The sequence below is a fragment of the Peromyscus eremicus genome, chromosome 3 (assembly GCF_949786415.1).
Source record: "Peromyscus eremicus chromosome 3, PerEre_H2_v1, whole genome shotgun sequence".
NCBI lineage: Eukaryota > Metazoa > Chordata > Mammalia > Rodentia > Cricetidae > Peromyscus > Peromyscus eremicus.
The window spans coordinates 147,977,277-148,004,388 of NC_081418.1; the positions used below are offsets into that span (position 1 = coordinate 147,977,277).

Genomic DNA, 27,112 nt, shown 5'->3' on the forward strand with positions numbered 1-27,112 from the left:
GAAATTGTGTGGAATTGCCTTTGAGGTATCCCACTGAGTGTCTTCCAACTGAAGAATGCTGTTTTGACTTATTCATGTGGTACCTATATTATTTTTATAGTTAGGTGTAGATGTAACCAACCATCTTATTCAATAAGAAACACAGAACCAATGCAAAGAAGAAAGCCAAGAGATCAGAGCTAAGAGCCTTACCCGCCTGCTGCAGCTAGCCTCTTCAGCCAAGAGACCTCTCCGAAAGAGACCTACTTCCTGTGTGTCTGTCTTTATAAAGACTTTCTGTTCTGCCTTCTCATTGGTTGTAAACCCAACCACATGACTGCCTCATCACTGCCTGTCTGTACAGACCTCCAGGTCTTCTATGGTATTGAGATTAAAGGCATGAGTCTCCAATGCTGGCTGTATCCTTGACCACACAGAGATCTACCTAGCTCTGTCTACCAAGTACTGGGTTTAAAGGTGTGCGCCACGAACGCCCAGCTCTGTTATGGCTTGCTATTAGCTCTGACCCCCAGGCAGCTTTATTTATTAACATACAAATAAAATCACATTTCAGTACAAATAAAATATCACCATAGTTAGGTATTTAAGAAAAAATGTATTCCTGATGCTACAGTGACTCTGATGTAGACTGCAAAGAGATACTGCCAATGTGTGAGAACAAAAGCCTCCGCTTTCAGAATGTCAACCACTCAAACCAATAGTGACAGTGGAGAGACAAGCAGTGTTAAAAGGGAGGAGACCTAATCAGTATGCTCCTTCTGAGAACAACTAACACAGAGATCCTGAAATATCAAAGCCATCTTCGTAAGGCCAACAAGAACCTTGTGATTTATTTATTTTAGAAAAAGAGAAAAGGGAGGCCTGGGCTGTGAAGAGTTAACAGACCAGATGGTCTTGACTGGTTAGTGATCTGGTGGATCATTATCTCCAGTCTGGCTCTACAAAGGATTCTGGGGATGTCAAAATCACTGTCATCACTTAAAGGGAACAACTGAATTTCATGAAATGATGACTCTGGCTTCAGAATACAGCTTCACAGTTCTGGGTTGTTGTCCTCATGTGGAAGGTGGTCTGCCTTTGAGGTTCATTTTTCTTTGGGGGCAATTTTACTTCTTTGTCATAAAGACATTTGCAAATCCTGAAGTTGACAGAATCCAGTGTGTGGTGGTATTGTGTTCCCCAAAATATTGTGCACCCTAATAAACTTATCCGGGGTCAGAGACAGAACAGCCACTAGATACAAAGGCTAGAAAATGGTGGCACTCACACCTTTAATCCTAGCATTCCAGAGGTAGAAATCCCTCTGGATCTCTGTGAGTTCAAGGCCACATTGGAAACAGCCAAGCATAGTGACACACGCCTTTAATCCCAGAAAGTGAGCCTTTAATCCCAGGGAGTGATGGCAGAAAGCAGAAAGATATATAAGGTGTGAAGACCAGAAACTAGAAGCTTTTAGCTGGTTAAGGTTTCAGGCTTTTGAGCAGCAGTTCAGCTGAGATTCATTCTGGATGAGGACTCAGAGGCTTCCAGTCTGAGGGAACAGGATCAGCTGAGGAACTGGTGAGGCGAGATGGCTGTGGCTTGTTCTGCTTCTCTGATCTTTCAGCATTCACCCCAATAACTGGCCTCAGGTTTGATTTTATTAATAAGACTTTTTAAGATTCGTGCTACACCAGTGTAACTGAAGAACGGGATGATGCAGGAGAAAAAGACCTTTAAATGACAAAAATTGAGGAAAACAAAGTGGACTTAAGTCAGTAACCATTGTTCTCCTTCCAAATAGTCCTGCTAGCCAGGCTGAAATAGAGAGCCTGGCAAAGTGGTTGTGTGCATGCGGGACAGTGGGTTCTTCTTAGATGCACCTGCTCACAAACCAGCCCCACTCTCTTGCCTTCCTCTTCTCAGCAAGGTTCTGAAAGAGGAGTCAATATTAGAGAAACCAGATTTCTGGGAAGATGCTTTGAGGAATAAAGAAAGACGTTTTGCTTTTGTAACCTTTGGGAATCTGAATTCTTGTGCAAATGATGAGAGCTTACATCTTCCTTCTGTCTCCTTGTATAAATACAACCATCCCTAAGGCTGTATTTCTGTTCCCACACACATATATTGTTTTTCCTTACTATGGGTGAGCACTGGGCTCAGCATCAAGCTTTATCGACAGGAGTTCTGGTGACACTGTATAGATACTACGGAGGGAAGACTGACTGGTGATCAAAATTTAGTTTCTAGAAAGCTAAAGCAGGCACATAACCCACAGTGAATCTGCAGTGTATCAGGGTGGCAATGAGTAGAGGTCTAGCCCACAGTTCTCCATTCAACCACCAATAACAACAGTAGCCTCAAACTTGAGAATGAATCTGCATCACCAGGAAGGCATTTTTAGATCACAGGCTGATGGGCCACAGATTCTGAGTTTCTAATTCAAGTGTCCTGGGGTGGCCAGGCTGGGTAGCATATGCCTATAATCCCTTCATTTAAGAAATGGAGGAGAACGGGGAGTTCAAAGTCATCCTGTTCTATATAGCTAGTTCATAATGAGCCCAGACTGTGTGGGACCCTGTCTATGAATAAACAAGAATTTTGAGGTGGAGTCTAGGGGTTTGTATTTCTGAAATATGTTCTGAGCTAATGTTACTTTTCCCTGTGGTGAGGGTCATATTTGAGGTCACTGCATTGGAGTGGCCTGAAGTACTCAATGAAATCACTGTACCCAGGGCAGGCTGCATATTTCATCACAATCTCTAAAAATAGAATGAGGGCATCTGGCTGTTTTAAGATGCTCTCTGTGATTCCAGTGAGCAGATGAAACTGAAACCACTGGTCTAGTCTAAGAACAACACTAAATGTTCCTAGGAATCTTTATAAACCTTTCTACACTGAACAGCCTCTTCCATTTGACTTTGCGCAAGGCTCATTAAGTGGTTAGAACTTCAATGATTGGAGAATCTGGAATGTTCCAAGTCCAGAGACAAATATCATCAGTCATTTATTGCCCTTCTCTGTTCCTGACCTGACATCTTTGTGACCATTAGGTCAGTCCTTTGAAATGTACAGAGTATGAGGTCCTAACCAAAAATAGGGCTTAGATGCTACCCAAGAGCGTCTGAGGTCTATGACAGACTCTCCCGCTCTACTTCGCTGTAACCCACCCAGTTAATGTTCAACCACCATGCTTGGAAGAGGGTCTTGATTTATGGCCTTGTTCTTTTATGTTAAAAGCTTCATCATACTGCTACCACATGGAAACATGGAATCTGGGGTAACCTAAATCTCTACTTTCAGGCCACAGTTTCTCACATTCGGCTCCAGAGTAAGCTATCTCTTATTGCCCATGAGTGAGAGACTGTGTTATATAGATAGATGCTAAAGGTTGAAGTATAAATCTACCCTTTATTTTGGCTTAAATGTTATTTACCAGCATCAATATAAAGTCTATAGTATTTATTTATAAACATACATAAGTCTGTTTGCCCTTGAGTTGTGTCTAAAAGTTATTTTCAATCAAACATCCAAAGAAGTCAGTTGGAATTTTAAACTTTGTAAAGTAGTGATCTATTGGTGAAATTATTAAGGCCACTCCACGTAGTTAAAAGGAGATTTATTTAATGGCATAACTTACAAATTAAGGGATAGGTAGGTCGCGGGGTCTGGGGAAGGTGTATTGCAGTCCAGCTGTGTTCTCTGGAGCTCTGCTTGGCCCACCTCCGCCGTCTGGGGTTCCCGAACAGAGAGAGTGCTCACTCATCCAGATCTTGGGTCTCCAGGCGCCTCCCTTGGCCCCACCTTGTAGGTGTGACAGTTGCTGAAGTCTCAATGGGGGTTGGAACTTCCAGATCAAAGCTGGAATGGCTACCCACTACAATGATCCATGTTCCAGACATGGGTACTCTTAAAGAACTTTTAGCATGGTGCTTCAAGTATCCCTTTTCAGAGTGCTAAAGTTAACAAAATAGATATGAGAAATATACTTTTTGGTGGATAAATAGTATGTATAAAGCCTGTGGGTTGTGTACAAATACTTTATGAGCTTGTCTCTACCAGCTTCTGTCAAACCCTGTGTGCACCAGTCTAGAAGAGCACTGTATGCCTATCATTCATTTAGTCTTTTGCTTCTCATTCAGGGAAGTTCCCATCACCTGACTGAATTAAGTGTTGGCTAATCTTGCTGTCAGAGAATGTATTGTCAGTCCTGAGGCAACTCTACCATTTGTGTACCATTGACGCCATTTATTTGTCAAAATGCCCAAGAGAGAACCGTGACAATGCTGTTTGTTATTGTATAACCAAGATTTATATTTCTTCTATGTTTTCAAATATGATTGAAGGTCATTTTAATTCATGTGTCTAAATGGCACAGCATGCTTAGTTTTGAGATCAAACCTCTGTTATCGTCAAGATACCATTTCCATTAATACCAAAAGTTTCATGGTGGCTCCCTTCTACATATTGCTTTTCCAGCCCCAATCCCAGTGTTGTGTGATACTATTCCTGGGATGACATGAGCAAAGGTCTAGTCTCCTCACCTCAGATAGGAAACTGACAACATATCAAAGTAATGATGCCACCAAAGTCCAATTTGGTCAACCAATGAGTTTTATCAGGGTTACTTACAGGAATACAGGTGAGGGGTTACTTACAGGAGCAGAAATGACTCAAAGATGAGTCTATCATGAAAAGTACGCCCCAACATGAGTGACAGCTAGCTGGAAGCCTGGAATGTACTGCATAATTTATAGGCAGCTCAACAAATTGCAGAGTATCCGTTCCAAGCAGCTCAGTTGGTGTGAGTCTCTTTGAGGAAGATCAGCTGGTCTCTGCTGTTTCCAAGCAACTAGGCTTATCTAAAAGTGTCTTGACAGCTTGTGTAAGTTTGGAGAAGGGATCTAGAGAATCTTGTCAAATTCAGGGACTTCCTGGAGCTTTTGAGTTGTTTACTTACTGAACCTAAGAAGTTTCCCTGCAGATTGGAATGTTTCACCTCCCCATAGAACATTCTACTATTTCACTTCCTCTTAGAACATCCCTGGCTTAAGGAGCTTCCCTCCAAGATTGACAGTTTTATCTCATAGGAAATTGCGACATTACATCTAGTTACTGATTTCTTCTGCTACAATTTTTATTCATTTGGGTGATTTTTTTTTAGTTTCATTGATATTGATGCATGTATCAATAGTAATCTTTTATTTCATTTAATAATGTTCTATTATATGGAAATAACACAATTTATTGTCCATCCCCTGACATTTGAATTGTTTCTAGTTTGTGATTATTTTAAATCAAGCTGTTGAGAAGATAAGGAAGTTCTAAATGTATTGTGTTCTTTCTGAAGCTTTGTGATTTTATTCTATCATCAAACTGGTAGCAGTAAGACTTAAGGAAACAATAAATTTATTACTATATCTAAACACAGTAGCCACACCCATACACAAGGGGGCCAGACAGTTGAAGCTCATAACTTATATAAAGTTAAACAAAGTGGTTATGGACTTGGACTTCTGGGAAAAAAGAAGAGCCAACATGGTATGGAAGGTTGGCTAAGGAGACATACCAGGGAGAAAAACTGACTCACTGTGCAGGTAACAGTGTCTCCCAGGTAACAGAAAGCTGGGGTCAACTCTATGAGAAACAAGAGACACCCCCCCACCCCACCCCACCCCCACCCCCCGCACGCCAACCTCTTCCTGTGAGTGGAAAAGCTTACTTATATCTACTGGCTGTTTACTTCACTGGTGTAGTTTTCCTTTCTAGATATATGGACAGCTGTGTTTTACAGAAGGTCAGTCTGTGTCTGCAGAGGCCTGCAGTTTCTCTGTGTAACAGAGAAAAAAATCAAGGAAACATATCTGTGGTGGAGTATTTTCCTCTCCACTCCACTGTGTGAAATCCTTGTTAGGACACATGTTTTGCTCCTCTTGAGGTAATATCTGGGGGCAAATAGCTGAATACCTGAATAGGCAGGTGGTTAATATATTCATTACATTCTGTTGCTGTGATAAAACACCACAACCAAAAACCACTTATGGAAGAGTTTATTTTGGCTTACGGTACCAGAAGAAGAGTTTATAACAGTGGGGAGGCATGGCAGCAGGCAACTGGAGCCAGAAGCTGGGAGATCACAACCCCAATAGCAGTAAGAAAGCAGAGAGAGCAGAAGGTAAGTGGGCCAAAGCTGTAGACTCTCAAAGCCTGCCCCCCGGTGATGCAGTTCCTTCTGCATGGTTCCACATCCTAAACATCCCATAACCTTCACAAATAGTGCCACCGACTGCACACCAAGCGCCTATAGGGGACTTTCTCACTCTACCCACTGCACTTAGCTTTATTAGAAACTGCCCAGCTGATTCCAAAGTAAGTGCTCCATAGGATGGATGTGTGAGAGCTCCAGGTTTCTACTCCTCCTCAGAATTTTCTGTGGGAATCTTATTCTAGGGAGAGCTAATTAGTTTTAATTTGTTTTCCCCTGATGACAAATGATATTCAGTTGATATTTTCAAGTGCTTATTTGTCATGCACATAGTTTCCCTTGGGAAATAACTATTATTTCCAATTATTTGTCTCATTTTTCTTATTGTTATATATGGATCTAGTTCATATCATAAACATGTGTGGCACATACCATGTATACATTCTACACATATACTAACACATTACATATGTAACATATTATTTATACTATTTGCTCATATTAATATTTATGTCTGTGCTGGGGATGCTGTGCATGTGTTGCTCTGATTGATTGATAAATAAAATGCTGATTGGCCAGTAGCCAGGCAGGAAGTATAGTGTAGGTGGGATAAGGAGAGAGGAGAATTCTGGGAGGTAGAAGGCTGAGTCAGGAGACCACCACATCTAGGAGAAACAAGATGTAAGATACCAGTAAGCCATGAGCCACGTGGCAAGGTACAGATTTATAAAAATGGGTTAATTTAAGATGTAAGAACTAGATAGCAAGAAACCTGAGCCAGTAGGGCAAACAGTTTGAATAATATAAGTATCTGTGTGTTTATTTGAGTCTGAGTGCCTGCCGGCCCAGGAGGGACTGGAAATAGCTCTAGCTACATGTCTAAGTCCCTTTTCTGTTGATGTGAAGAAACAATATGAACAAGAGAACTTATACAAGAAAGTGTTTGATGAGGAGTTGCAGTTTCAGATGGTTAATCCACAACCATTATGTCAGGGAGCATGGCAGCAGGCAGGCAGACATGGCACTGGAGCAAAGCTGAGTGCTCACATCTTGAGGCACAACCACAAAGCAGAGTAAAAAAGCAAACTAGGAATGGCATGGGCCTTTTAAATATTAAAGCCACACCTCCTAATCCTTCCCCAACAGTTCCACCAACTGGGGACCAAGTATTGAAATATATGAGACTATGGGGTTCATTCTTATTCAAACTACCACATATAACTATAGATATGGTTATATGATATATAATATATAAATATGAAACTATTTTCAGAGGGTTGTTACATTGAAAATAAAGCAATTCAACTTTTTTTCTGTAGTATTCATAAGGATTTTAACCAATAGTAAACATTATTATTTTGGAAACTCACAGGGTCTTAACTATCAACCCAGAAGAAATGCAATGAACTCATGATCTTCCTGTAGTAGTCTCAGGAGTGCTAGGATTATAGATGTTGTGGGAATTCTGCCATTCGGCCCAGTGACCAATTGGATGGAGCCCTTTGGATTTATGGGTGTGGCCTTCTCTAGGATACATGACACCTTAAAAGCCATGGGGCAGGGTTTGTGTGCTTTCTTAGGTGGTCTGAGCAGGAGCAAGTGGCAGAGAAGTATGGCTTGCAATTTGTTCCCATCGCCCTTGGGCAGAACAGCAGGACAGTAACAGCTGGATCAGCAGCGGCATCTACTTTGTTTTGTGTTGTGAGTATACCTTATTGATTTCATTCCCTAATAAACTTTACCTGGCCCATTGAATCAGTGTCCCACTTTATATAGGCATGCATCAGAGCCCAGCAACAGTAAGGAATTTTACTCACTACTTACTTCCAACATGATTCTCTCCCTGGGGAGACTCTCAAGTCTCCCCTGTGATGGGCACAAGGATTCTGGTGGAGGCTCGATTCTACAGTGCATGCTCTGTATCAGAAGAGACATCCACAGACTCTTCCTTATGCAAAATTCAAAATGTAGAATCTTATTTTTGATAGCTGAATGGAAGTTGCTTTCAGAGACAGAGCAGCTTCTCTGTTTAGCAACCAGCTTACCATTTAACCTATAGTGCTCACCATTTCCCACTCTGAAGTCAGGCTCATTGAGGCTGAGAGATTCTGTTTTGACTTTTTTGTAACTGAAGGCTCTGAACCAGCAGAAACAAATTGTGGTCAGAGTATAGTATATGAGAGAATCCATTTTCAATTAAAAAAATAAATTTAAAAAAAAATGCTCAGAGTTGACAGCATTTAACTTCCATGTCACTCTGATCCATGTAAGATAATGGGAGATGTCTAAGCTTGTGCCATTTTCTCCAGCCACAGAACCCCACAGCCAAATACAGTTGGATGCATTGCTCTTTGCAGAGAGGGGGATGCACACGGGGATCACTGGATGTCTCTGTAGAGCAGAGGCTCTCAACCTGTGAGTGGCAACCCCCTTGGTGTCAAACGACCTTTTCACAGGGGTCGCATATCAGAGATTTACATTACAATTCATAATAATAGCAAAATTATAGTAATGAAGTAGGAACAAAACAATTTTATGGTGGGGGTCACCACAACATAAGGAACTGTGTTCAAGGGCCACAGCATTGAAAGCAGTTATGGAGGGTCTCTACTGGATACAGGCTTGGGTTAGGTGAGTTAAGTCAAAGAAGTAAAAGTCTCCTCTGTATTGGACATGTCAGGATTAGGTACTGAAAGCCCTGGAGAGGCGGTCCTGTCAGTAAAGGCCTGCTGAACAAGAATGAGTACTCACTCACATAAAATGTCCAAGTGTGGCAGCATGCACCTAATCCCAGAACCAGAGAGGAAGAGATGGGAGGAGGGCTTTCTGGCCAGCCAGTCTAGGTTCAGTGAGAGATCCTATCTCAAAAAATAAGATGAGAGAGATAGAAGACAACACCTGACATCAATCTCTGGCTTCCACATACATGTGCAAACATGCGTACACACACACACACACACACACACACACACACACACAGAGAGAGAGAGAGAGAGAGAGAGAGAGAGAGAGAGAGAGAGAGAGAGAGATAACAAAAAAAGAATGAGAAGTGAGTCCATGATTGGAAAAACCATCTTATCTATACACAGATATAAATGGAAGTTAAAACTGTAACTGGTGATGAGTCCACCCTTTCACATTAGCCAGAATAGGGGAGTACTGGACACTTCAGTGTTCTGACAATGCCTGTGTCTCTGACACACACTGAGCATTGATCACATACTTGCTCCATCACAGTAGAATGGGTGGATCTGGAGTTGTTTATGTTCTGCAAGGAAACCTCAATCCCAATAGAAATTCCACAGCAGCTTCTAGCCACCCCAATGCCCAACTCTGGGTGCAAAGCCTGTACCTAGCTGTCAGTTTTACCAGTTGTAAGCAAAACCAGGAAATATAACCTAACCTGAGCGAGCATGCACAGCTTCCCTGAGGAACTGACATTTTTACTAAGTCTGAAATGCAAAGGCCTTCTTCATCATGGTCCCAGGAGTTCATTTAGCCTTTTCTTCCCGTCATGACACTATTATTTCTTACAAATGAATTATGCTTAAAAAGCAAGAGTTGAAGCTGACTTCCCACACTATTCCCAGTCTTCCTAAGATGTGAGAACATCCCACGGCTGTGGAGCTTCTGTGGGCAATGTCAAATAAAAATTCTTGGGAAAAATATAATCAAAAACATCAGTTCAAATAGTAAATCCCAAACAACACACATTTTTGAAATGTAATCAAAAATGTTTAAGGACAGCACAAAATGGTTGGATGGGAAGTAAAACAATATTTCTTCAAAAATTATATACAGAGCAGAATATTTAAAAAATTAATAGGCAGGGGTGGGATGATAGTTTAGTCAGTGAAGTGATTGCTTTGCAAGCAGGAAGAGCTGAGCTCATCCCCCAATACCCACATAAACACATACATACACACACACACACACAGAGAGAGAGGGCGGGGGGAGAACAGTCAATCTCTGAGGACTGCTGGATAGCCAGCCTAGTGATCTATGAGTTCAAGTGAGAGACCCTCCTTCAAAAAACTAGACTGATAGTTCCTTGGGAATGACGCAGGACACCTATGGCCTCCACATGCACATACGCACACGTGCATGCACACAAGCACATACAAGTGCCGCTTCACAAACACACACAAAAAAATAGCTTTCAAAGTCAGTGAGTGAGTTTAATTGGTACCTTTGGGAAAGGTAAGAAGAGAAGGCATAATCGTTTTCTCTTCTAGTTCAAAGCCCAATGAAGCAAATAAGAAATAGTCTATTCCAGTGCAGAATTAACGCATTATTTGAAAAATTTACTTGAAGGAAGCCTTTAAAAGCCAGTGGAATTCCAGATCTTCAAAAGACCTTGGAGATTAGAGGTTAGAGCCTTGAGTCAGTGGCTGAATGCTCCCCACCCCTGCTGCTGGGTTTACAATAGAGAACTCAGCAAGATCCACCCACTGTCTGCTAAATGGAAGCTGGGCATTACTCCTGAGAAACCTAAGCACTGTGGAGGGCAGATTTTCCACAAAAACCCATACAGCCCTTAAAAGAGTGTAAGACCATGCCTTGAATGCCATAGGACAGCACTTGCTCTTTAATCTTGGGAATATCAATTCACGAGGTATTTACATTTTTAGTATTTGGTGATGAAGGTGACATCTACGAAAAGATTGCTAGATGAGCCATCAAAGGATAATGAGATTGGAATACATATTAAATAAACAATTATATATTGGTTTTTAGTTACATACGAAGCTGGATTTGGGGGTGCTAATTTGCCAGATGTACTGATGTGTCAGCATGGAGGGGCCATCATTAATGTTTTTTGTTGTTTGTTTGTTTTTATCTGTTTGTTTGGGTGTTTTTTTTTTAAGAATAGTTAATAAGGAACCGTATTGTCCACCACTTTTAGCCAAGTAAAATCTCACTGTTGGTGAAAAATTGAGGACTGACCAAGAGACAATCTAAAAGTACATTAAGGACAGATTCAAAAATACTGCAAATTAATTCAAGACCCAAGCATGTAAGTATGCATAATAGATTTCTTTTATAGATACGGAGCCTGACTATAGTGGGAATGCAAATCAATTTCATACACACTTATAAAAATGTCTGTATAATTACAGGGTACCAAATCAAGCACACTGCATCTAAGAACTAGATTGAGAATTCAGGGGCTAATTACTCTGTAGGATATAAGAGGGCACAAAGGGCCTGGCAATCTAATTCTTTCCCACTGCAATAGGTGGTGGTGGGTGTCAGGAAGTTAAAATGTTCTTCAATTTCACATCTTCTGTACTGCTAAATATTGGCCAACATGTCTTTTTTTTTTTTTTTTTTTTTTATTTTTATTTATTATGTATACAGTGTTCTGTCTGCATATACACCTGCAGGCCAGAAGAGGGCACCAGATTTCATTACGGATGGTAGTGAGCCACCATGTGGTTGCTGGGAATTGAACTCAGGACCTCTGGAAGAACAGGCAGTGCTCTTAACCGCTGAGCCATCTCTCCAGCCCCTGGCCAACATGTCTTATATGAACAGGAATACTTTTAAAAGCTGTAAATTCTACTCATTAAAAGTGATACAAGCAATTGAAAATGCAACCCTGGAAGCAGACGCACAGGAGAAATCAGCAGCTGGAGAATGGCACGTGTGCACCCTCTGATGCCTTCAATTTCCCCCTTTCTGTTTTGCCCATTTAAAGGGGAATGCATTGGGTATTTCTGACTTAATGAGTTTTTTTTTATTTTATGATTAATAAAAGAAAAGGTACCAACATTCCTTTGGACTGTTTATTGTGATGTGTAGCTAACATGTCAGGTACATTTAGTCACTCTCTGATGTACCAAACGTAAATGAACAGTGAAGAAGGTTCAAGGTTTGCACCTGCTTTGGAAAACAGAGGAACACGACGATAACCTATGGAAGAGGAATTATATCAAATCAGAAATAACAAATTAAGAGTGATGGCCTCTGTTGAAGAAGAAGGTGTCATCCGCTAAGCGTCTTCACATAGTTATTACACTGTGGCTGTAGTTATGTTTTTTTCAACCTAGTATGATACTTTTCCACAAAAATGAAACATTTCTAGCTTCTGTTCTAACTTCAATAATTCTGTGTGTCCCCATGATGAGTCTACACCTCATGTGTCTCCTCTCACAAGGGCATCATGATCCAAAATTACCCATCACCCTCTGCTTCCAAAAGAGCCTGCCCGCTTCCTGTATGCCTCAGCTGGTGATAGAAAAGTGAGCATCCTGAGAGGAAGCCATTTGTAGCACTAAGTAAACCATTCTGGGAAGGTGACTCTGCATCATGCTGGCAGCCCAGAAAATGATCCAAAAAGGTCTCGCTCCCAGGCTCTTAGGGCTGTGCTCAGGCAGAAGAATGAGTCAGTGTTTCCTTCTGTCTTATCCCTCTCCTTCACATCTTCTTGTCACCATGACTACCTTTTACTGAAAGAGAAGATTTACAGTCCTGGCAAAGAAGCACAAATCAAGTTTCCCTATCATCCTAGCACGCAACATCCCCACATCACTGTCTACACAAAGAACATATCTCTGCGGTTCCACATAAGAAAGTGCATGGATCCACTTCAAACTCCCTTTATATCCCACTGATGTAGGTAAAGAGACAGAGAAACTTGATATGACCAAAGTGTGGCTTTGATAGAGGTAGACATAAATGATAATAAAATCATCTTACATTTGATAACATTACCTTTGTTCATGCAAAGAACTGGTAAAGTGTACTGCCCAAGAAATTCATTTCCTGTTATAAAGCCTTGATTTTCAACAACAAAACGTATCAATGCTAGTTCTGGCACTTGAATAACAAATGTAAACGTTTCATTCCACCTCGGACTAAAAGCTGAAATATAAAGAAGGGGATACAAGAATATCACAGATACTTTCTCTAAGGAAAAAGCAAATAATAATAGATCTCCACAATTTTTCTTTCTGATACTTGGCCAATAAATAACAACAGTAATAATACGTATTTTAGAGCACTTAAGTGTTTAATGTAGTCAGTGGGTAGAAAAATTGCCTAACAACAATGATACTGGGTTTTGAAGACTTTATATAGATCGAAGCCCCATCAGGTTTAACAAGTGAGAAAACTTCAAAGATGTCACCCCACCCCCTAGTGATTCATAGGACAAACTGTAGCGCAGAGATGCAAGCAGGGACTGAATCCTTACGCAACATGACTGAAAAGAAGACCCTCCCTTCACAAGGAAATGGAGACATGAGGAAGTTAGACGTGAGGTTTTTCTGTACCAGATTGTTACATGAAGAACTCCACACACAGCTGGACAAGAAAGGCTGTGAGGCGAGCGCTCTGCCTTACTTTTCACTAATGATGATTTCAAAGTCCCAAGTTGATGAATAATTTGGGACTCTAGTAAAATAAATCTTCCCAAGCAATTAGTCCCTTGCCACAGCAAGAAACCCAAGTTGTTTTTTGACTTGACCCAAATCATCCAAAACTTAGACCCTGAGTTAATGGAATCAGGATCACACCCAGATAAAATCTGTGCTTATAGGTCCAAAGGTTGAAAGAAAATTATGTCTGTTCATATACAAAGACAAACCTTCCAAGTCATGTCAGCATGACATTCTTTGTTATTTTTAGGACCACTGACACATTTGTGAATGATCACAGTGATACCTATGGTATCTACAGACCACCTGCAGTCACTGGGTCACCTTTACCTAGCCTTCCTTATCCAGCTGTACACAACCTTCATGTAACAACCTGGTACACAGAAACCTCACATCTAACTTCCTCATGTCTCCATTTCTTTGTGAAGGGAGGGTCTTCTCTTCAGTCATATTGCATAAGGATTCAGTCCCTGCTTGCATCTCTGCGCTACAGTTTGTCATATGAATCACCAGGGGTGACATCTTTGAGCAGATTTCTCACCTGTTAACCCTGATGGGGTTTCAATCTGTATAAAGTTTTCAAAACCCAGCATCATTGTTGTTCTAAGTGGCAGTCCTGACTGTGCTCTTTGCCTATGGAAACAGTAAATTAATTATCTTATGCTGGAATAATGACCTTGACCTAAGAATGGAAATAATTCTGTAGGGCGAAGGGGTGGATTTAGAGTTGATTCTTTACAAACATTTGGAACCTCCATAGAAAATCTGTATGCAAAGTCATTGGACCTCCTCTAACACCATTTTATCCTGTGTCCTACCTGCCTCCCTCCCTTCCCCATATCTGATCTCTGTGTCTCACTCATATACACATCTATGCAAAAGTAACTTGTAACTTTTAGAGAGAGTATGCAAAACATGAAATTTCATTGGTGAGTGTATTTTCCATGTGTGACTAAACTGATGAATTAACTATGCCTTATCCAAATATGATCTTTCTTCCCAGACATTCATATCTCTAATTACACTACCATTGTCCTAATAGTCTCACAGTTCTTGCTGTCCACAACCCTAGATCTTTATTCTGTGGGGTGGCTCGATTACACACCCTCCATTCCTTTCTGGATGTCATCATCTTCCTTGTAACTTGCCTTCTATATCTTTTAATCACTGGATTCATATCCCGACATTTTGTATTTCTCATTTCTCTCTTGTATTTTCCCCCTTACCTACAGAAACAATCTCCTTAAAGCTCAGTGTCTTATTCCTCTCAAGATGTCTTAATTTTATCTATGCCTGTAGAGAACTCCCTAAGAGCAAGCATGGCTTTTGAAATTGTCCAACAGCAATCCCAATATAACTCACTCACTCTGTCGCTCACTAGTCTTTCCTGAGCATTCTATATTCCACCCAACTTGAGCTTCTAGGCTTCTTCCTAGCATCTCGTAATTGTGTCTTCTTCATGTTTGAGAGTCATGCTGTTCTTTCTCCCTTAAGTCCCCCTATCCCCAACTGTGGAAAAATCTATGCTTTTTCCTATGGCCTTCTTCTGGTGCTTCTAAAAATCACGAGGCTTTAGTAAAGCAGGAGCTCAAGTCTGATGAGCCAAACTGAATTTCCTCAGAGACATTCCCACAAAACCCAGAAGTATAACCAACATTCTCTCTGATGAAATTACTTTTAAATTAAATTTTTCTAAGAATTTGTTTCTAAAAAAAAAATAAATTTTCTCTAAGTAGTGAAAGAGCTCACCGTTTTTCTTAACAACACGAGTCTGGTGTTTTACGTGGTCATTTGGAACACCGTACACCTCCACGATCACTAATGTGTCGTCTTTGCCAGGGAACAAGCTGACAGGCAACTGGATCCCACTGATGAGCTGTGCAAACACAGAAGAGCAGGAGAACTTAGCTAGCAGGAAACTGCATCACTACTTGACCCTAATCAGGTGGAATATTCCCCCAAAACAAAGGCTCTAAATCAGCTATAAAAAAAGAAAGCTGGCAGAATCATGGTAATCTTACATTTTAAGCCTTTTACTATCAAATATCACTAGATATTGACCAAATAACTCACTTCCCTCAAGTGCATTTATGGTGGAATTCACAATGTCCAAGGTTTGTGATTTATTTGTATATATTTTCATTTTAAAAACAATCATTTTTTACTGTTTCAATCGTACTGCTTTGCTCTGATAATCTGCACTGTCTTTAAATGTATGTTATATATACTGAAATACTTCAAAAAATATGAGGATTACTTTTCAAATATAAAACATTGCACTATATTATTTTCATAATAGCATTTTCTGAAAGAATTTACATTTGAATCATTTGAATTCATAAAATTTGATACTATCCACCGCTACATTACCATAACAAGGAACTGGAGCCTGATCAGACCAACTATCTCATATGTAATTTAGGGACAGGGACCAAAAACATACTTTAACAAGTTACAAGTTATATTTCTATTTAGATTTTTTATTGTTTCAGCTAATTAATGAAGCAAAATGTTGTTTTTATTTTAAGAATAAACATAGAGCCGGGCGTGGTGGTGCATGCCTTTAATCCCAGAGCTCAGGAGGCAGAGTCAGGTGGATCTCTCTAAGTTTGAGGCCAGCCTGGTCTACAGAGTGAGATCCAGGACAGGCACCAAAACTACACAGAGAAACCTTGTCTTGAAAAAAAATAAATAAATAAACATGGAGTATTTGTAATGTGTTGATTTAAGGTGAGAAATAAAAGTTACAAACCTACAACACAGCGCTTGCTATAACTACTGCTAGGAGCCATACACCTCCTACATGCCTCCTGACTACATACCCAAGCTTCCTAAGATCTCCTCTCCACAGGCATCTGTTAACCAGAGCTTCCTCAAGATACAGCAGCTAGACTTGGAAAGCCACACCAGAAGGCAGGAGAGGAGAGGGCCAGCTAGAGTTGTGCTGACTCTTGGGTAATATCTTTTTACACAGACTAGCAAAACGACTAGAGATAGAGCCCACAACCCTCAATACAAGTTCCATAAAAGAAAACAGTGAACCAACCCTCTTTCAACTTAATTTTCTCTTGAACATTGTACATGTCTATACTGCAAGAGGAAACTTGACAAACAAAAACAAAGACGCAACTAACAAACTGCTTCAGATTCACAAGTCCCAGAACAGAAGTAAAAGTGAAAAACAAACAAACAAAAAACCTTAAAAAAACAAGACAACATGTCCCACCCAAAAATGACTAGTCCAATAGTAATGAATACCAATGAAAAGAACCAGGAAAAGCCTCCAGATAGAGTTCAAAAGAACAATCATAACTATGTTCAAACATCTCAAAGAAAACGAAAGCAAAGTGCTGAATGAAATGCTGAAGTCAGTCAAAGATACAAAAATTCAATTCAAAACAGATACAATAGAAAAAATAATTCTAGAAATAAATAACTCAGTAAGGAAAAAAAAAACAGTGAAAAACATTCCCAATAGAATAGGTCAGCAGGAAAACAAAGAATCAGGCTAGAAGACAAAGTAGAGTAAATGCATTACTCAGTAACGGTGAATAAAATGTAAAATATATATAGAAGCTTTGGGATAGGACGCCATGAAAAGACATAAGTTTTGAATTGTGGGCATAAAAGAAGAAAACCATAAAAAGGTGCCAAGAATATTTTTAATAAAGTCAGAGAAGACTGCCCAAACCTAGAGAAAAAGATTCCTACCCTTGTACAAGAGACTTACAAAAAACCAACTAAACAAGACCAAAAAAACAACCCCCTATTATATATTATAATTAAAAAATTAAAAACAGAGAATAAAAAAGGTATTGAAAACTGCAAGAGAGAAAGGCCAAGTCACTTGTCAAGCCAGTTCCTCCAGAATAAGAACTGATTTTTCAACAGAACCTTTTAAAATCAATAGGGTCAGGAAAAACATATTCCAATTTCTGAAAGACCACAACTGTCAACTCAGACTATTATACCCAGCAGAATTATCCACTAAACTAAAGGAGAAATAAAAACTTTCCATAATTAAAACAGATTAAACGGACTTATGAACAGTAAGCCAGAGCTCTACAGAGGATACAAGAAGGAATATTTCAGTATGAAGAGGATGATAAACACACCAAGAGTCATAGGGAATAAGTAAGCAGAGCAAAGACAATTAATCAGAAGTCTAAGAAAACACTACAAAATCAACAAAATGACAGGAATTGATATACATCTTTCAATAATATAGCTCCCAATACTAATGTATGTAATTCCTCAAATAAAGTGATGCATTGTAGCAGAATTAATGAGAAAATAGGATTCATCTTTTTCCTGTCTCCAAGAAATGCACCTTATCATCAATAATAAACACTACCTCATAATAAAAAGATGGAAAAGGGTTATACCAAGCAAACAGAACTAGTAAATAAGTAGGTGTAGATATAGTTATTCTAGTATATGACAATAAATTCAAATCAAAACCAATTAATCAGAGAGTATAAGGAAGGTCACTTCATAGTCATTAAAGTAACAACCCAATAACAATGCAAATGCATACACCAAATAGGTGCACCCAACTTCAATGAAGACATGCTACTATATTTAAAACCATAGATAAACCCAACACACTGGTTATGAGTGGATTTAATTCCAACTGTCACCAGTAGACAGGTTATCTTAGCAAAAGCTAAACAGAGGAACTCTGGATACCATAAATCAAGTGGACTTAACACATCTACAGACTATTGTACTCAAACACTAAAGAATACACATTCTTCTCAGCAGCCCATGGAACTTTGTCCAAAAATGATGATATATTAGGACTTAATCAAGTCTCAATAAATAGGAGATAATTGAAATAATATTTTGCATGCTTTCTGACCTTGATACAAGACCCGTTCTGCTGAGTCTGTTAGAGAAGAAAGTTGAAAGCTATATTTCAACCTACAGGCAGAAAAAAGGACTTTCCAAACAGGATCCTGACAAGACAGACATAAAGACAGACAGCTCATGAATGAGACTTCATGAAACTAAAAGGCTCCCACACAGCAAAGGGCATCATCATTAAACTGGAGAGACAGCTTACAGAATGGGAAAACATCCTTTATCAGCTATAGATCTGACAGAGAGCTAGTATCTACAATGAACTAAAAAAACAAGCAGACAAACAAAGAAAACAACTAAGCATCATAAAAACAAACAACCAATTAAAAGATGTGGCATGGAACTAAACAGGGAGAATTACACTGTACATGTATATTAAATCTCAAACAAAAAAGCTATAAGCCTAAAGATGCAGTTATAAAAACTGAAGCACAGTCTCAGTCACTGAAGATGAGTATATGTTTGTATATAAATAATTACTCATATGAAAAAATAAAAGAAAAGTAGAGAGGCAGAACAGAGAATGGGAGGGAAAAGGAAAAGAAGAATTGCTGGTGTGTAACCTGTCCTAAACCTACATGTTGTGACATCAACTATATACTAAGGTGACTAAAAATAGTGGCCTTATTCAGGAGGCAGAGGAAGAACATTGTTTACAGATATTTACTACACTACTCCCAAATATGAGTGCTTGCCAGCTAATTATCAGCTATTCAGGGAAAGGGACTTACCAAAATGGGCCATTTCAGTGTTAGTACACTCTGTGCCAAAGAAAAGAACAGAATGAGCTAAACTAAAACTCTCAGTTCACAAGTGACAGAATAAACTGGAAGTGCTGATTGTCTTCATCAAGGACTCCAGGAAGCTTACAGTTAATCCAACCAAGCCTTCTGGTTTCCAAGTTGTGCTCCCATAACCTGTAAGATTAAAGTAACCAACTACAAGGCTCCTGAGAATAAGCACGAGGGGAGAACTCACTCATGTGGCTGAGGTGTGCAGCTGCAGTGGGTGGCTGCTTCCTGGGAGACTCACTAACCTGTCTGAGTCCAAGCCACTTAACACCTCAACATGAGATTCTCGGAATACAAGCCCAGAACATTCATAAGCATCTCTGAGCACAAACTACCTTGAAACTTCCTTTCCAACAAGATAGCACAGATGCTCTGTCCTATTCTCAGCATGCAACAGACGACGTCACTCATTCAATTAACTTCTGTCTGTGAAGCATGTGGTTCATGTCAGACCCTGTCAATGAGGCTTGAACAGAGCACAGTTCTTATCCTTAGAGAATCCTTAGATAACTCTGAATAAGGACAAGAAAATGACTATAATGCAGTATTCTAAGTGCTATAATATGTACTTGTGCAAGTTGGGACAGAAAAACAGAAGGAAACTATAAAGAAAAAAGAAAGGGGGGAAAAAAGAAAAAAAAAGAGGAAGACAACCAAGAAAAAAAAAGGTTTCCAGAAAGTAATGATTTTTAAGTCATGAGTCAGTCAGGTCATGTTATCTAAATTTAATCCCAGCACTCAAGAGGAAGAAGCAGACAAACCTCTATGAGTTCAAGGCCAGCCTGCTAGCCTAGATAGCAAATTCCAAAGTAGCTATGGTTACAGAGTAAGATCTTGTCTAAAAGAGATGGAGAGAGACAGAGACAGAGACAGAGACAGACAGAGATTGGAGAGAGAGACAGAGACACAAAGAGAGGCACAGAGAGAATTCAACAGAAAACTGAATTATAAAGGGAAAAAAAGATTGCAATTCAAGAAAGTAAATCCTGGTCATGGCTATAGAATAAGTTAAGGCTAGACATGGTGAAACATGGGTAGGGAGAAGTAAGCCAAGCCCTGACTAGGAAAGTAACTGCTAGACAGAAATGAATGTTAAGTCCTAATGAGATCATCACTGCAGCAAAACCTAGTTTTCTTTTTAATGTCAAGAAGAGTGGTTAGGAGGATGGGAACAGGCTGTTTTAGTTTAGTTTCTGTATTGTGATAGAATACCCTGGCAAAAGTAACCTTAAAGAAGAAATACTCCTAGCTCTGGGGAAGGAGGGGGGCAGAAGCAGGCAGATCTCGGTGAGTTCAAGGCCAGCATGGTCTACAAATCAAGTTCCAGTTCTGGCTGTCACACAGAGAAACCCCATGTCAAAAAGGAGGAGGAGGAGGAGGAGGAGGAGGAGGAGGAGGAGGAGGAGGAGGAGGAGGAGTAAGAAGAAGAGAAGAAGAAATGCTTGTTCAGCTTACAGTTCATCATCATTGTGAGGAAGTCAAGGCAGGAACATGAAGGAACTGGTCACATCCACAGTTAAGAGCAAAGAGAATCAATGGATGCAAGCTTGCTGCTCAGCTTACCTTCTTTTATACATCCCAGGACCCAAACCTAGGGAATGGTGCCACACACTTTCAGGCTGGGTCTTCCCAGTCCGTTTAACCCAATAAGACAATCTCTTACTTGGAACTATGGGTCTGTGGCTGCACTCCCACTGAGGTACACCTGGCCTGGGCTCCAGAGAGTAGCACCTAGCCATATTCCATCTTTTGTTTAGCAGACACCGTTTGTTTCTCTTGTTGCCCTATGTGAATCTTGTCTTAGAGTCTCCTAAGGATATAAAGGCCTGTGCAAAATTTGGTTCAGGAAACCCGAAAACGGTGGTGCCTGATGAATCGAGGAATTTGCACTTGGCATTGTATTTTTGGGAGCTTCTTTCAGGTTGTTTTGAACATATGGAAATCAAGTGGCTAAAATGTAAATATTGAGAAAAATAAAACTGCCCTGGGCAAAGGGAAAGTGCATCAGTCCTTAGAGACTGGATCCCCCTGCAACTGCAAAAGGCTAAATTCATTCTTAAGGTTCCTGAGTTTTCTTTCTATGGATCCGCATGAACCCATACACGTGCCGCCACATTTCGAGATATGGGTCAGTGGTTAAGAGCACTTGTTGCTCTTCCAGAGAAACAGAGTTAGATTCCCAATACTCGCTTGGCAGCTTACAACTCCAGCTCCCAAGGATCCAACACCCTCTTCTAGCCTCCATGGGCACCAGGCATGCACAAGGTACGTAGACATATACACAGGCAAAATACCCATAAACATAAAGTAATAAAATATTTTTAAAAGAAAATCTCTTGTAGACATGCCCAGAGACCAACCTAATCCAGTCTCTCACTGAGACTGTCTTCCCTGGTGGTTCCAGACTAGGTCAAGTTGACAGTTAAAACTAACCACCATGCAGGTTGATTGGACATATTTAAAAAGCCAAAAGAAGAGACCCAGTGATGGATAATGAATTCCTGAAACAGGACAGCAGCAGTAGCTAGACCAAGGGAATGGATAATGAAGACATGTGGTGGGCTGGATAGAATTTAAAAATGGATGATATAGGAAGTGAAGGAGATGTATAATACCATCCTGTTTTCTGGTCTGAGCTGGTCAGGTGAATGGTGCCATTCATTGACATGTCAATAAAATATTTAAAGGAAGATTGACTAGGAAGGGATGTTCAGGTTTAAAGTTTTTAAGTAAGGATACTTACTGATTTAAGAGTGTGGATGCTTAGTAGATTGTTTAAAACATGCTTTTCTAAAAAAAAATCAGATCAGGTTAAAGATTTGAGCCTTATTGGTGGTTAAAATCATGAACCATTGCATAAGAGAATTTGAAAAGAGTCATTAGTTTGGAACAAGGGTTAGATAAAAGCTTTATTCAATATAAATATTTTAGGAGTAGGTATAGAAAAAGGAATCCATCAATGAAAGTAAAACAGAACAGATTCCCGTGGCAGATAGACAAAGAATTCAGTGCTAGACAAGCACTTGAGTGTGCTGTGAAGGGCTCTTAGGAGTGGCTAATCCACCTTTTCCCACTGAATCAACTACTTAAAAGATTCAGAAAAGAGACTAATATGATGATCCCCTTGTAAAAGAAGCCCAGTGGTTAATAATACTTCTCCAGATGCCAGAAAAAGTGTCAGCTAATCAATACTCGGGGTACCTATTGTAGGTGATTTCTAGGTTTCTACTTTGACTGGATTATAGTGTCACAAAGCCAGCTGTGTACCTACCAGCCTCAAAGCATTTCCTCCCTGGCCATCTTTGCTCTAGTCTCCTGTCAAAATTGTTTTTGGAAAGTGGCATAAAATTCCTCCTGATCCCTGTTCTTCACTGGGATTAAATGGCTAGGACCTGAAAGCAGGGAGAGTGGGCTCCCAAGCCCTGTAGTGTTATGACAATGCCGACAGAAATGAAACAGAAATTGTAGGTGAAGCATATTCTGGGGACTCTGGGGTTTCAGGCACCACAGCCAAGCTGGCATAGTCCCAGTATAGACCATATGGCTGGAAACAGCAAGATCGCTGACCGGAATTCCAGAAGAGCATCTGAGATGGTTCCTATGGTTGTAGGAGCAACTAGTCAAACAGAAGGAGGCACTCTATAGAGGCCATACCTGCCCAGTTCGTTAGCTAACAAATCCTTCAGTTGCAGACTTTCTAGGTAGAGGTACAACCTAAAGGAGTGGCTTGAAACTAAGTGGAGAGAAAAATGCAACCAGGCCTCTGTAAAGGTTCAGTGACATTTTACAAAGTAAATAAACACTGCATTTAGGTCATAGAGAATGAAGAAAAGTCTGTGCTAATAGAGACAGCTGCTTTTGCTCTCAAGGAAATTGTATAGGAAGCAATAAAGCAAAAGGCGAAATAATGAGGCAGGAGAACAGGGAGGGGCAGGATACAGATAGAGATAGAAAGGAAGCAACATGAGGTAACTGGCAACTGGAGGCTAAAAGTGCAGGAGAAAATGCACATCTCTATTAAAAACGAAAATAAATTCAGATACAGGATTCTGAAAGGATGGCTCAGAAGTTAAGAGCATGCACTGCTGAGGATGAGAGTTCAGTTTCTAGCACCCACAATGGGCAGTCCACAACCAGCTGGACCTCCAGCTCCAGGAGGACCTGATGCCCTCTTCTGAACTCCACAGGGACACACTCATACACACACACATACACACACACACACACACACACACACAACTAAATAAATAAAATAAACAAATCTAAAAATTAAATCTAGATTTAGAATCATCTATGTAGGGAATAAATGTTAAAGCTCTCCCAAACTACAGGGAAAAAATTGAGAACATTCTAAACTTGTAACACATTAATAGACATCCTTGTATGGATGGGTACAGAAGAAAGTATATACATACCTTCCTTTATTTGCAATCAAACAGAGTTCAGAGACTAGTGGGGAAAGAATACTGCACCACAGAAGTAAGAGATTAATGAGAAGGAAATAGCTCCTAGAATGTGCTGGTGAAATTCTTTAAACTTAAGGGACAAAAAGTCGCATGTCCACAAGGTCATCAGCGGGCAGAAATCAAACCACTCCATCACAGTGCTAAATGGCGAAATACAATGGAATAATATAAATAGATCTCTCGGAGGAAAAGGTTTTAGCCTCAATATTTCTATTCCCTGGCAGAAAATCATTCATGTGAAAATGCACAGAACGACATTTTTCAGACAACAGGAAAAGATGCTAAAGCGGCACCCATTAATTGTGTCTAAAAAGATTAACAGGAATTTAAGAGGCATTAGAGCAAATCAGTAGGATTGAAATATTAATGTACACTATCTAGTTTACGTAACAACCAGCAAATAAAAGAACAAGGCATTCTTCTTACTCGTATTGTGAGAGTAATTGGGCGGCCATTTCTTGTTGCTTCATTTGGGTTAAAGTTCAGGGTTGCATCTCTTAGAAAGTCTGGCTTCAAAATGTATCCAGAGCCTCCATTATCCAAAAATTTCCCATTCTGCAAATCCATAGGCAGTCCAGGGGTTTGGAAATTCAAGGCCACTGTGATAAAGAAGTATGTTGACATTGTCAGGAAACAGGGAGTGCAGTTAAAGAGACTCAGTTCAGTGGTGTGTCAAAATCATCATACACTGCTTATCTTCATGTATTCCAAGAATATGGATCATTCCCCTAATAATTCATGGTTTTTAAATATTTTATTGCTGTCTTACTGTGGTAATTTGAATGAAAATGGTCTCCATAGACCCGTGGGAGTGACACTATTAGGAAATGTGGCCTTGTTGAAAGAAGTGTGTCACTGAGGGTAGGCTTTGAGGCTTAAATTACTCAAGACAGACCCTGTGTCTCTCTCTCTTCCTGCTGTCTGAGGATCCAGATGTAGAACTCTCAGCTACCTCTCCAAGATCTGCCTGCATGCTGCCATGCTTCCTGCCATGATGATAAAGGACTAAATCTCTGAACTGTAGGCCAGCCCCAATTAAACCCTTTCCTTTATAAGAGTTGCAGTGGTCATGGTCTCTTTACATGTCTCTTCAACCAATAGAAACCCTAACTAAGACACTTGCCTATGTTAATGTACATCTGTGAATTGTAACATTTAATTTGTAAATTAAATTATTATATAGTTGTTGGTTGGTGGGCTAGTTTTTGAGACAGAGTATCATATATCCCAGGCTGGCCTCAAGTTCTCCATGTAAGAGAGGAAGACCTTGAACTCCCGAAGCCCTTGCCTCCCTTTTCCCCAGTACTGAGATTACAGGCATGTCTCATGATATCCATCTACTATACAGCTTGGAATAAGGAAATAAAAGTGGCATTCAGTATGGATTACAGAAAAGCAATGTGTGTGTCAGATAACATTCACTAAATATAAAAATATAAATATAAAGAAAATAAGGCTGGGGCTCTAACTCAGGGGTAGAGTGTTTGCTTAACCTGTGTGGGGCCTTAAATTCACTCATCAGTACTGGTATATACTATCAAAGAAGAGAAGGCACCAATTATATCACAAATATCCAGGTCCAAGGGGTGGATATGTTCTCTAAGAAAGTGAGTATATATAGTGCCTAATAAGTGGTCCTGGTACACAGTCCTCCCACAAGCCCTCCACATTGCATCTGACCCCACTCCCCATCTCCTCAGGCCTACATGTGCACCTCTCCACAGTCCAGGAAACAAAGAGTGATGAGTGACAATGACACTGAGTGGTTGGTGCTGGTGCCATGTCTGCTCTTTGGTTCGGAACAAGGAGAATCTGGCATGGAGAAATAACCAGCCCGGTGACCCTACTCACCTTTTGAGGCTGTGAATATCAAAGCTTTCACAAAGTGAAACGATGGAGGATACTTGGCTTGAAGAGGGCTTGAGCCTAACTCAAGCAAGGCACCTGGTCTTCAATTCCCCTTCTGTCCCTCTGGTCTCCCTGTCCCTCAAGTATACATGTTCCAGTATCAAGTCCTTGTGAATTAGTCTAAAACTTCCAACCCTCTCTAGTCATTTCGGGAAAACTTAAGCTCTAGAAACCAGTGACTTACCATGAGTGCCTGATCCCACTTCCAGGACCAAAACTTTTCCAGAAATATCCATTAACTCACACAATGAATTAATTTCTACTTACATTTGCAGATAGCTCATTATCCTATGTAACATACCCATCTGACAGCCTACATTCCAAAACTCTTGAGGGTTAAAATTAGAAGAGTCTGCTCTTATAAGTTTTGGGTAAACTCTGGTGATGAATGTCCTGGTGTGGAAAATGAATTCATGTGCTAAAAGAAGAAAAAAGTAATACAACTTTGTGAAGCATTTGTAATCAGTGAAACAAGCTATTTTTGTATATTACTCATATGTGTGAAACAATTCTTTGCATGACCTTGACAAAAAAAATTATCAATCACAAAATAAAAGAGAATCCTATACATTTATGCTTGTAGAATAATTCATAATATTTTATAATAATTTCATGGAACAATTTATGTATATTGACTATATACTTGAACTATTTCACTTTTACACATCCAAATTAATTCCACATTAATACAAGAATACACACAATTTCAAAATAAATTTTTTTAAGTAGCACATTTACCAATTTGTTTTTTTTTACCCTCAATTTTCATATTAAGATGGACTCACATGTAAGTCATACAAGGCTATGTGTTTCTAGTTAAATTAATTTAGCGATCTTTTCACATATTTATAGACTTTGGAGGGACCATCGATTTATCTGGCTTAGTCCCCAGACCTCTGGTCCAGCATCTTTCTTTTCAAGTGTATCCAATCTCTGCTTTCAACCTTCCATTTTATATCTCATATCTCTGTTGCTGGACTATCTACTTGCTTGTAATATGTACATATGTATGCACGCATATGTAATCAATGTGTACTCTGTATTTCCGCTTGTCTATACCATAAGCGGCTTGGGATTAAAAACTGATTTGCATCCTTCACCATTTGCCTGACATCCCTTTAGGTTTTTTGAACACAGATGCCATGTTTTCTTCAGGATTTTGCTTCTTTCACTGAACAGATCTCACTGCCACAACCATTTCTGACAGTATGACAATCAACACTGAGAGAAATGGTTGCTATGTATAGCCCATGGTATTTGCTAATGGGACAGAACTCTTTCCTCCTTGTCCTAAATATTATTCTTTAAGAAGTATTGCTAACTTAAAAGCCAAATGTTGTTTTGAAATCATGCTCCCTTCTGTTCTCTGAAGAAAGTCTATCCGTAAGCACAACATGCACACTTGGGACCTAGAGCTTACCATCTACATAGTGATACATGAATGATAACTAAGGCTTCGGCAATGTTAAACTCAGAGTGTCAACATGGTTGGGTTAAGAAACACCCAGGCATCAGTGA

The 27,112-nt window shown here is 39.9% G+C and overlaps 1 protein-coding gene across 3 annotated transcripts in view; it reads right to left on the bottom strand.

Annotated features, from left to right (window-relative positions):
* Positions 1-11,959: 11,959 nt before the first annotated feature.
* Positions 11,960-27,112, bottom strand: part of Plcz1 (phospholipase C zeta 1) — a 49,028-nt gene continuing 33,875 nt past the window's right edge. Inside the window, exons 10-15 of one of the 3 annotated variants that reach the window (XR_009378411.1) lie at positions 25,896-26,012; positions 24,113-24,285; positions 15,316-15,442; positions 12,902-13,051; positions 12,323-12,636; positions 11,960-12,100 (exon numbers count right to left, since the gene is read on the bottom strand). Coding sequence is in view for 2 of the 3 variants with exons in the window: in XM_059258729.1 (XP_059114712.1) it covers positions 12,012-12,100; positions 12,902-13,051; positions 15,316-15,442; positions 24,113-24,285; positions 25,896-26,012 (656 nt within the window). In the remaining variant the exon portion in view is untranslated. Of the gene's footprint in view, positions 12,101-12,322; positions 12,637-12,901; positions 13,052-15,315; positions 15,443-21,965; positions 22,011-24,112; positions 24,286-25,895; positions 26,013-27,112 lie in introns of those variants that run through there. The other 2 variants (XM_059258729.1, XM_059258730.1) reach the window with 2 other exon arrangements.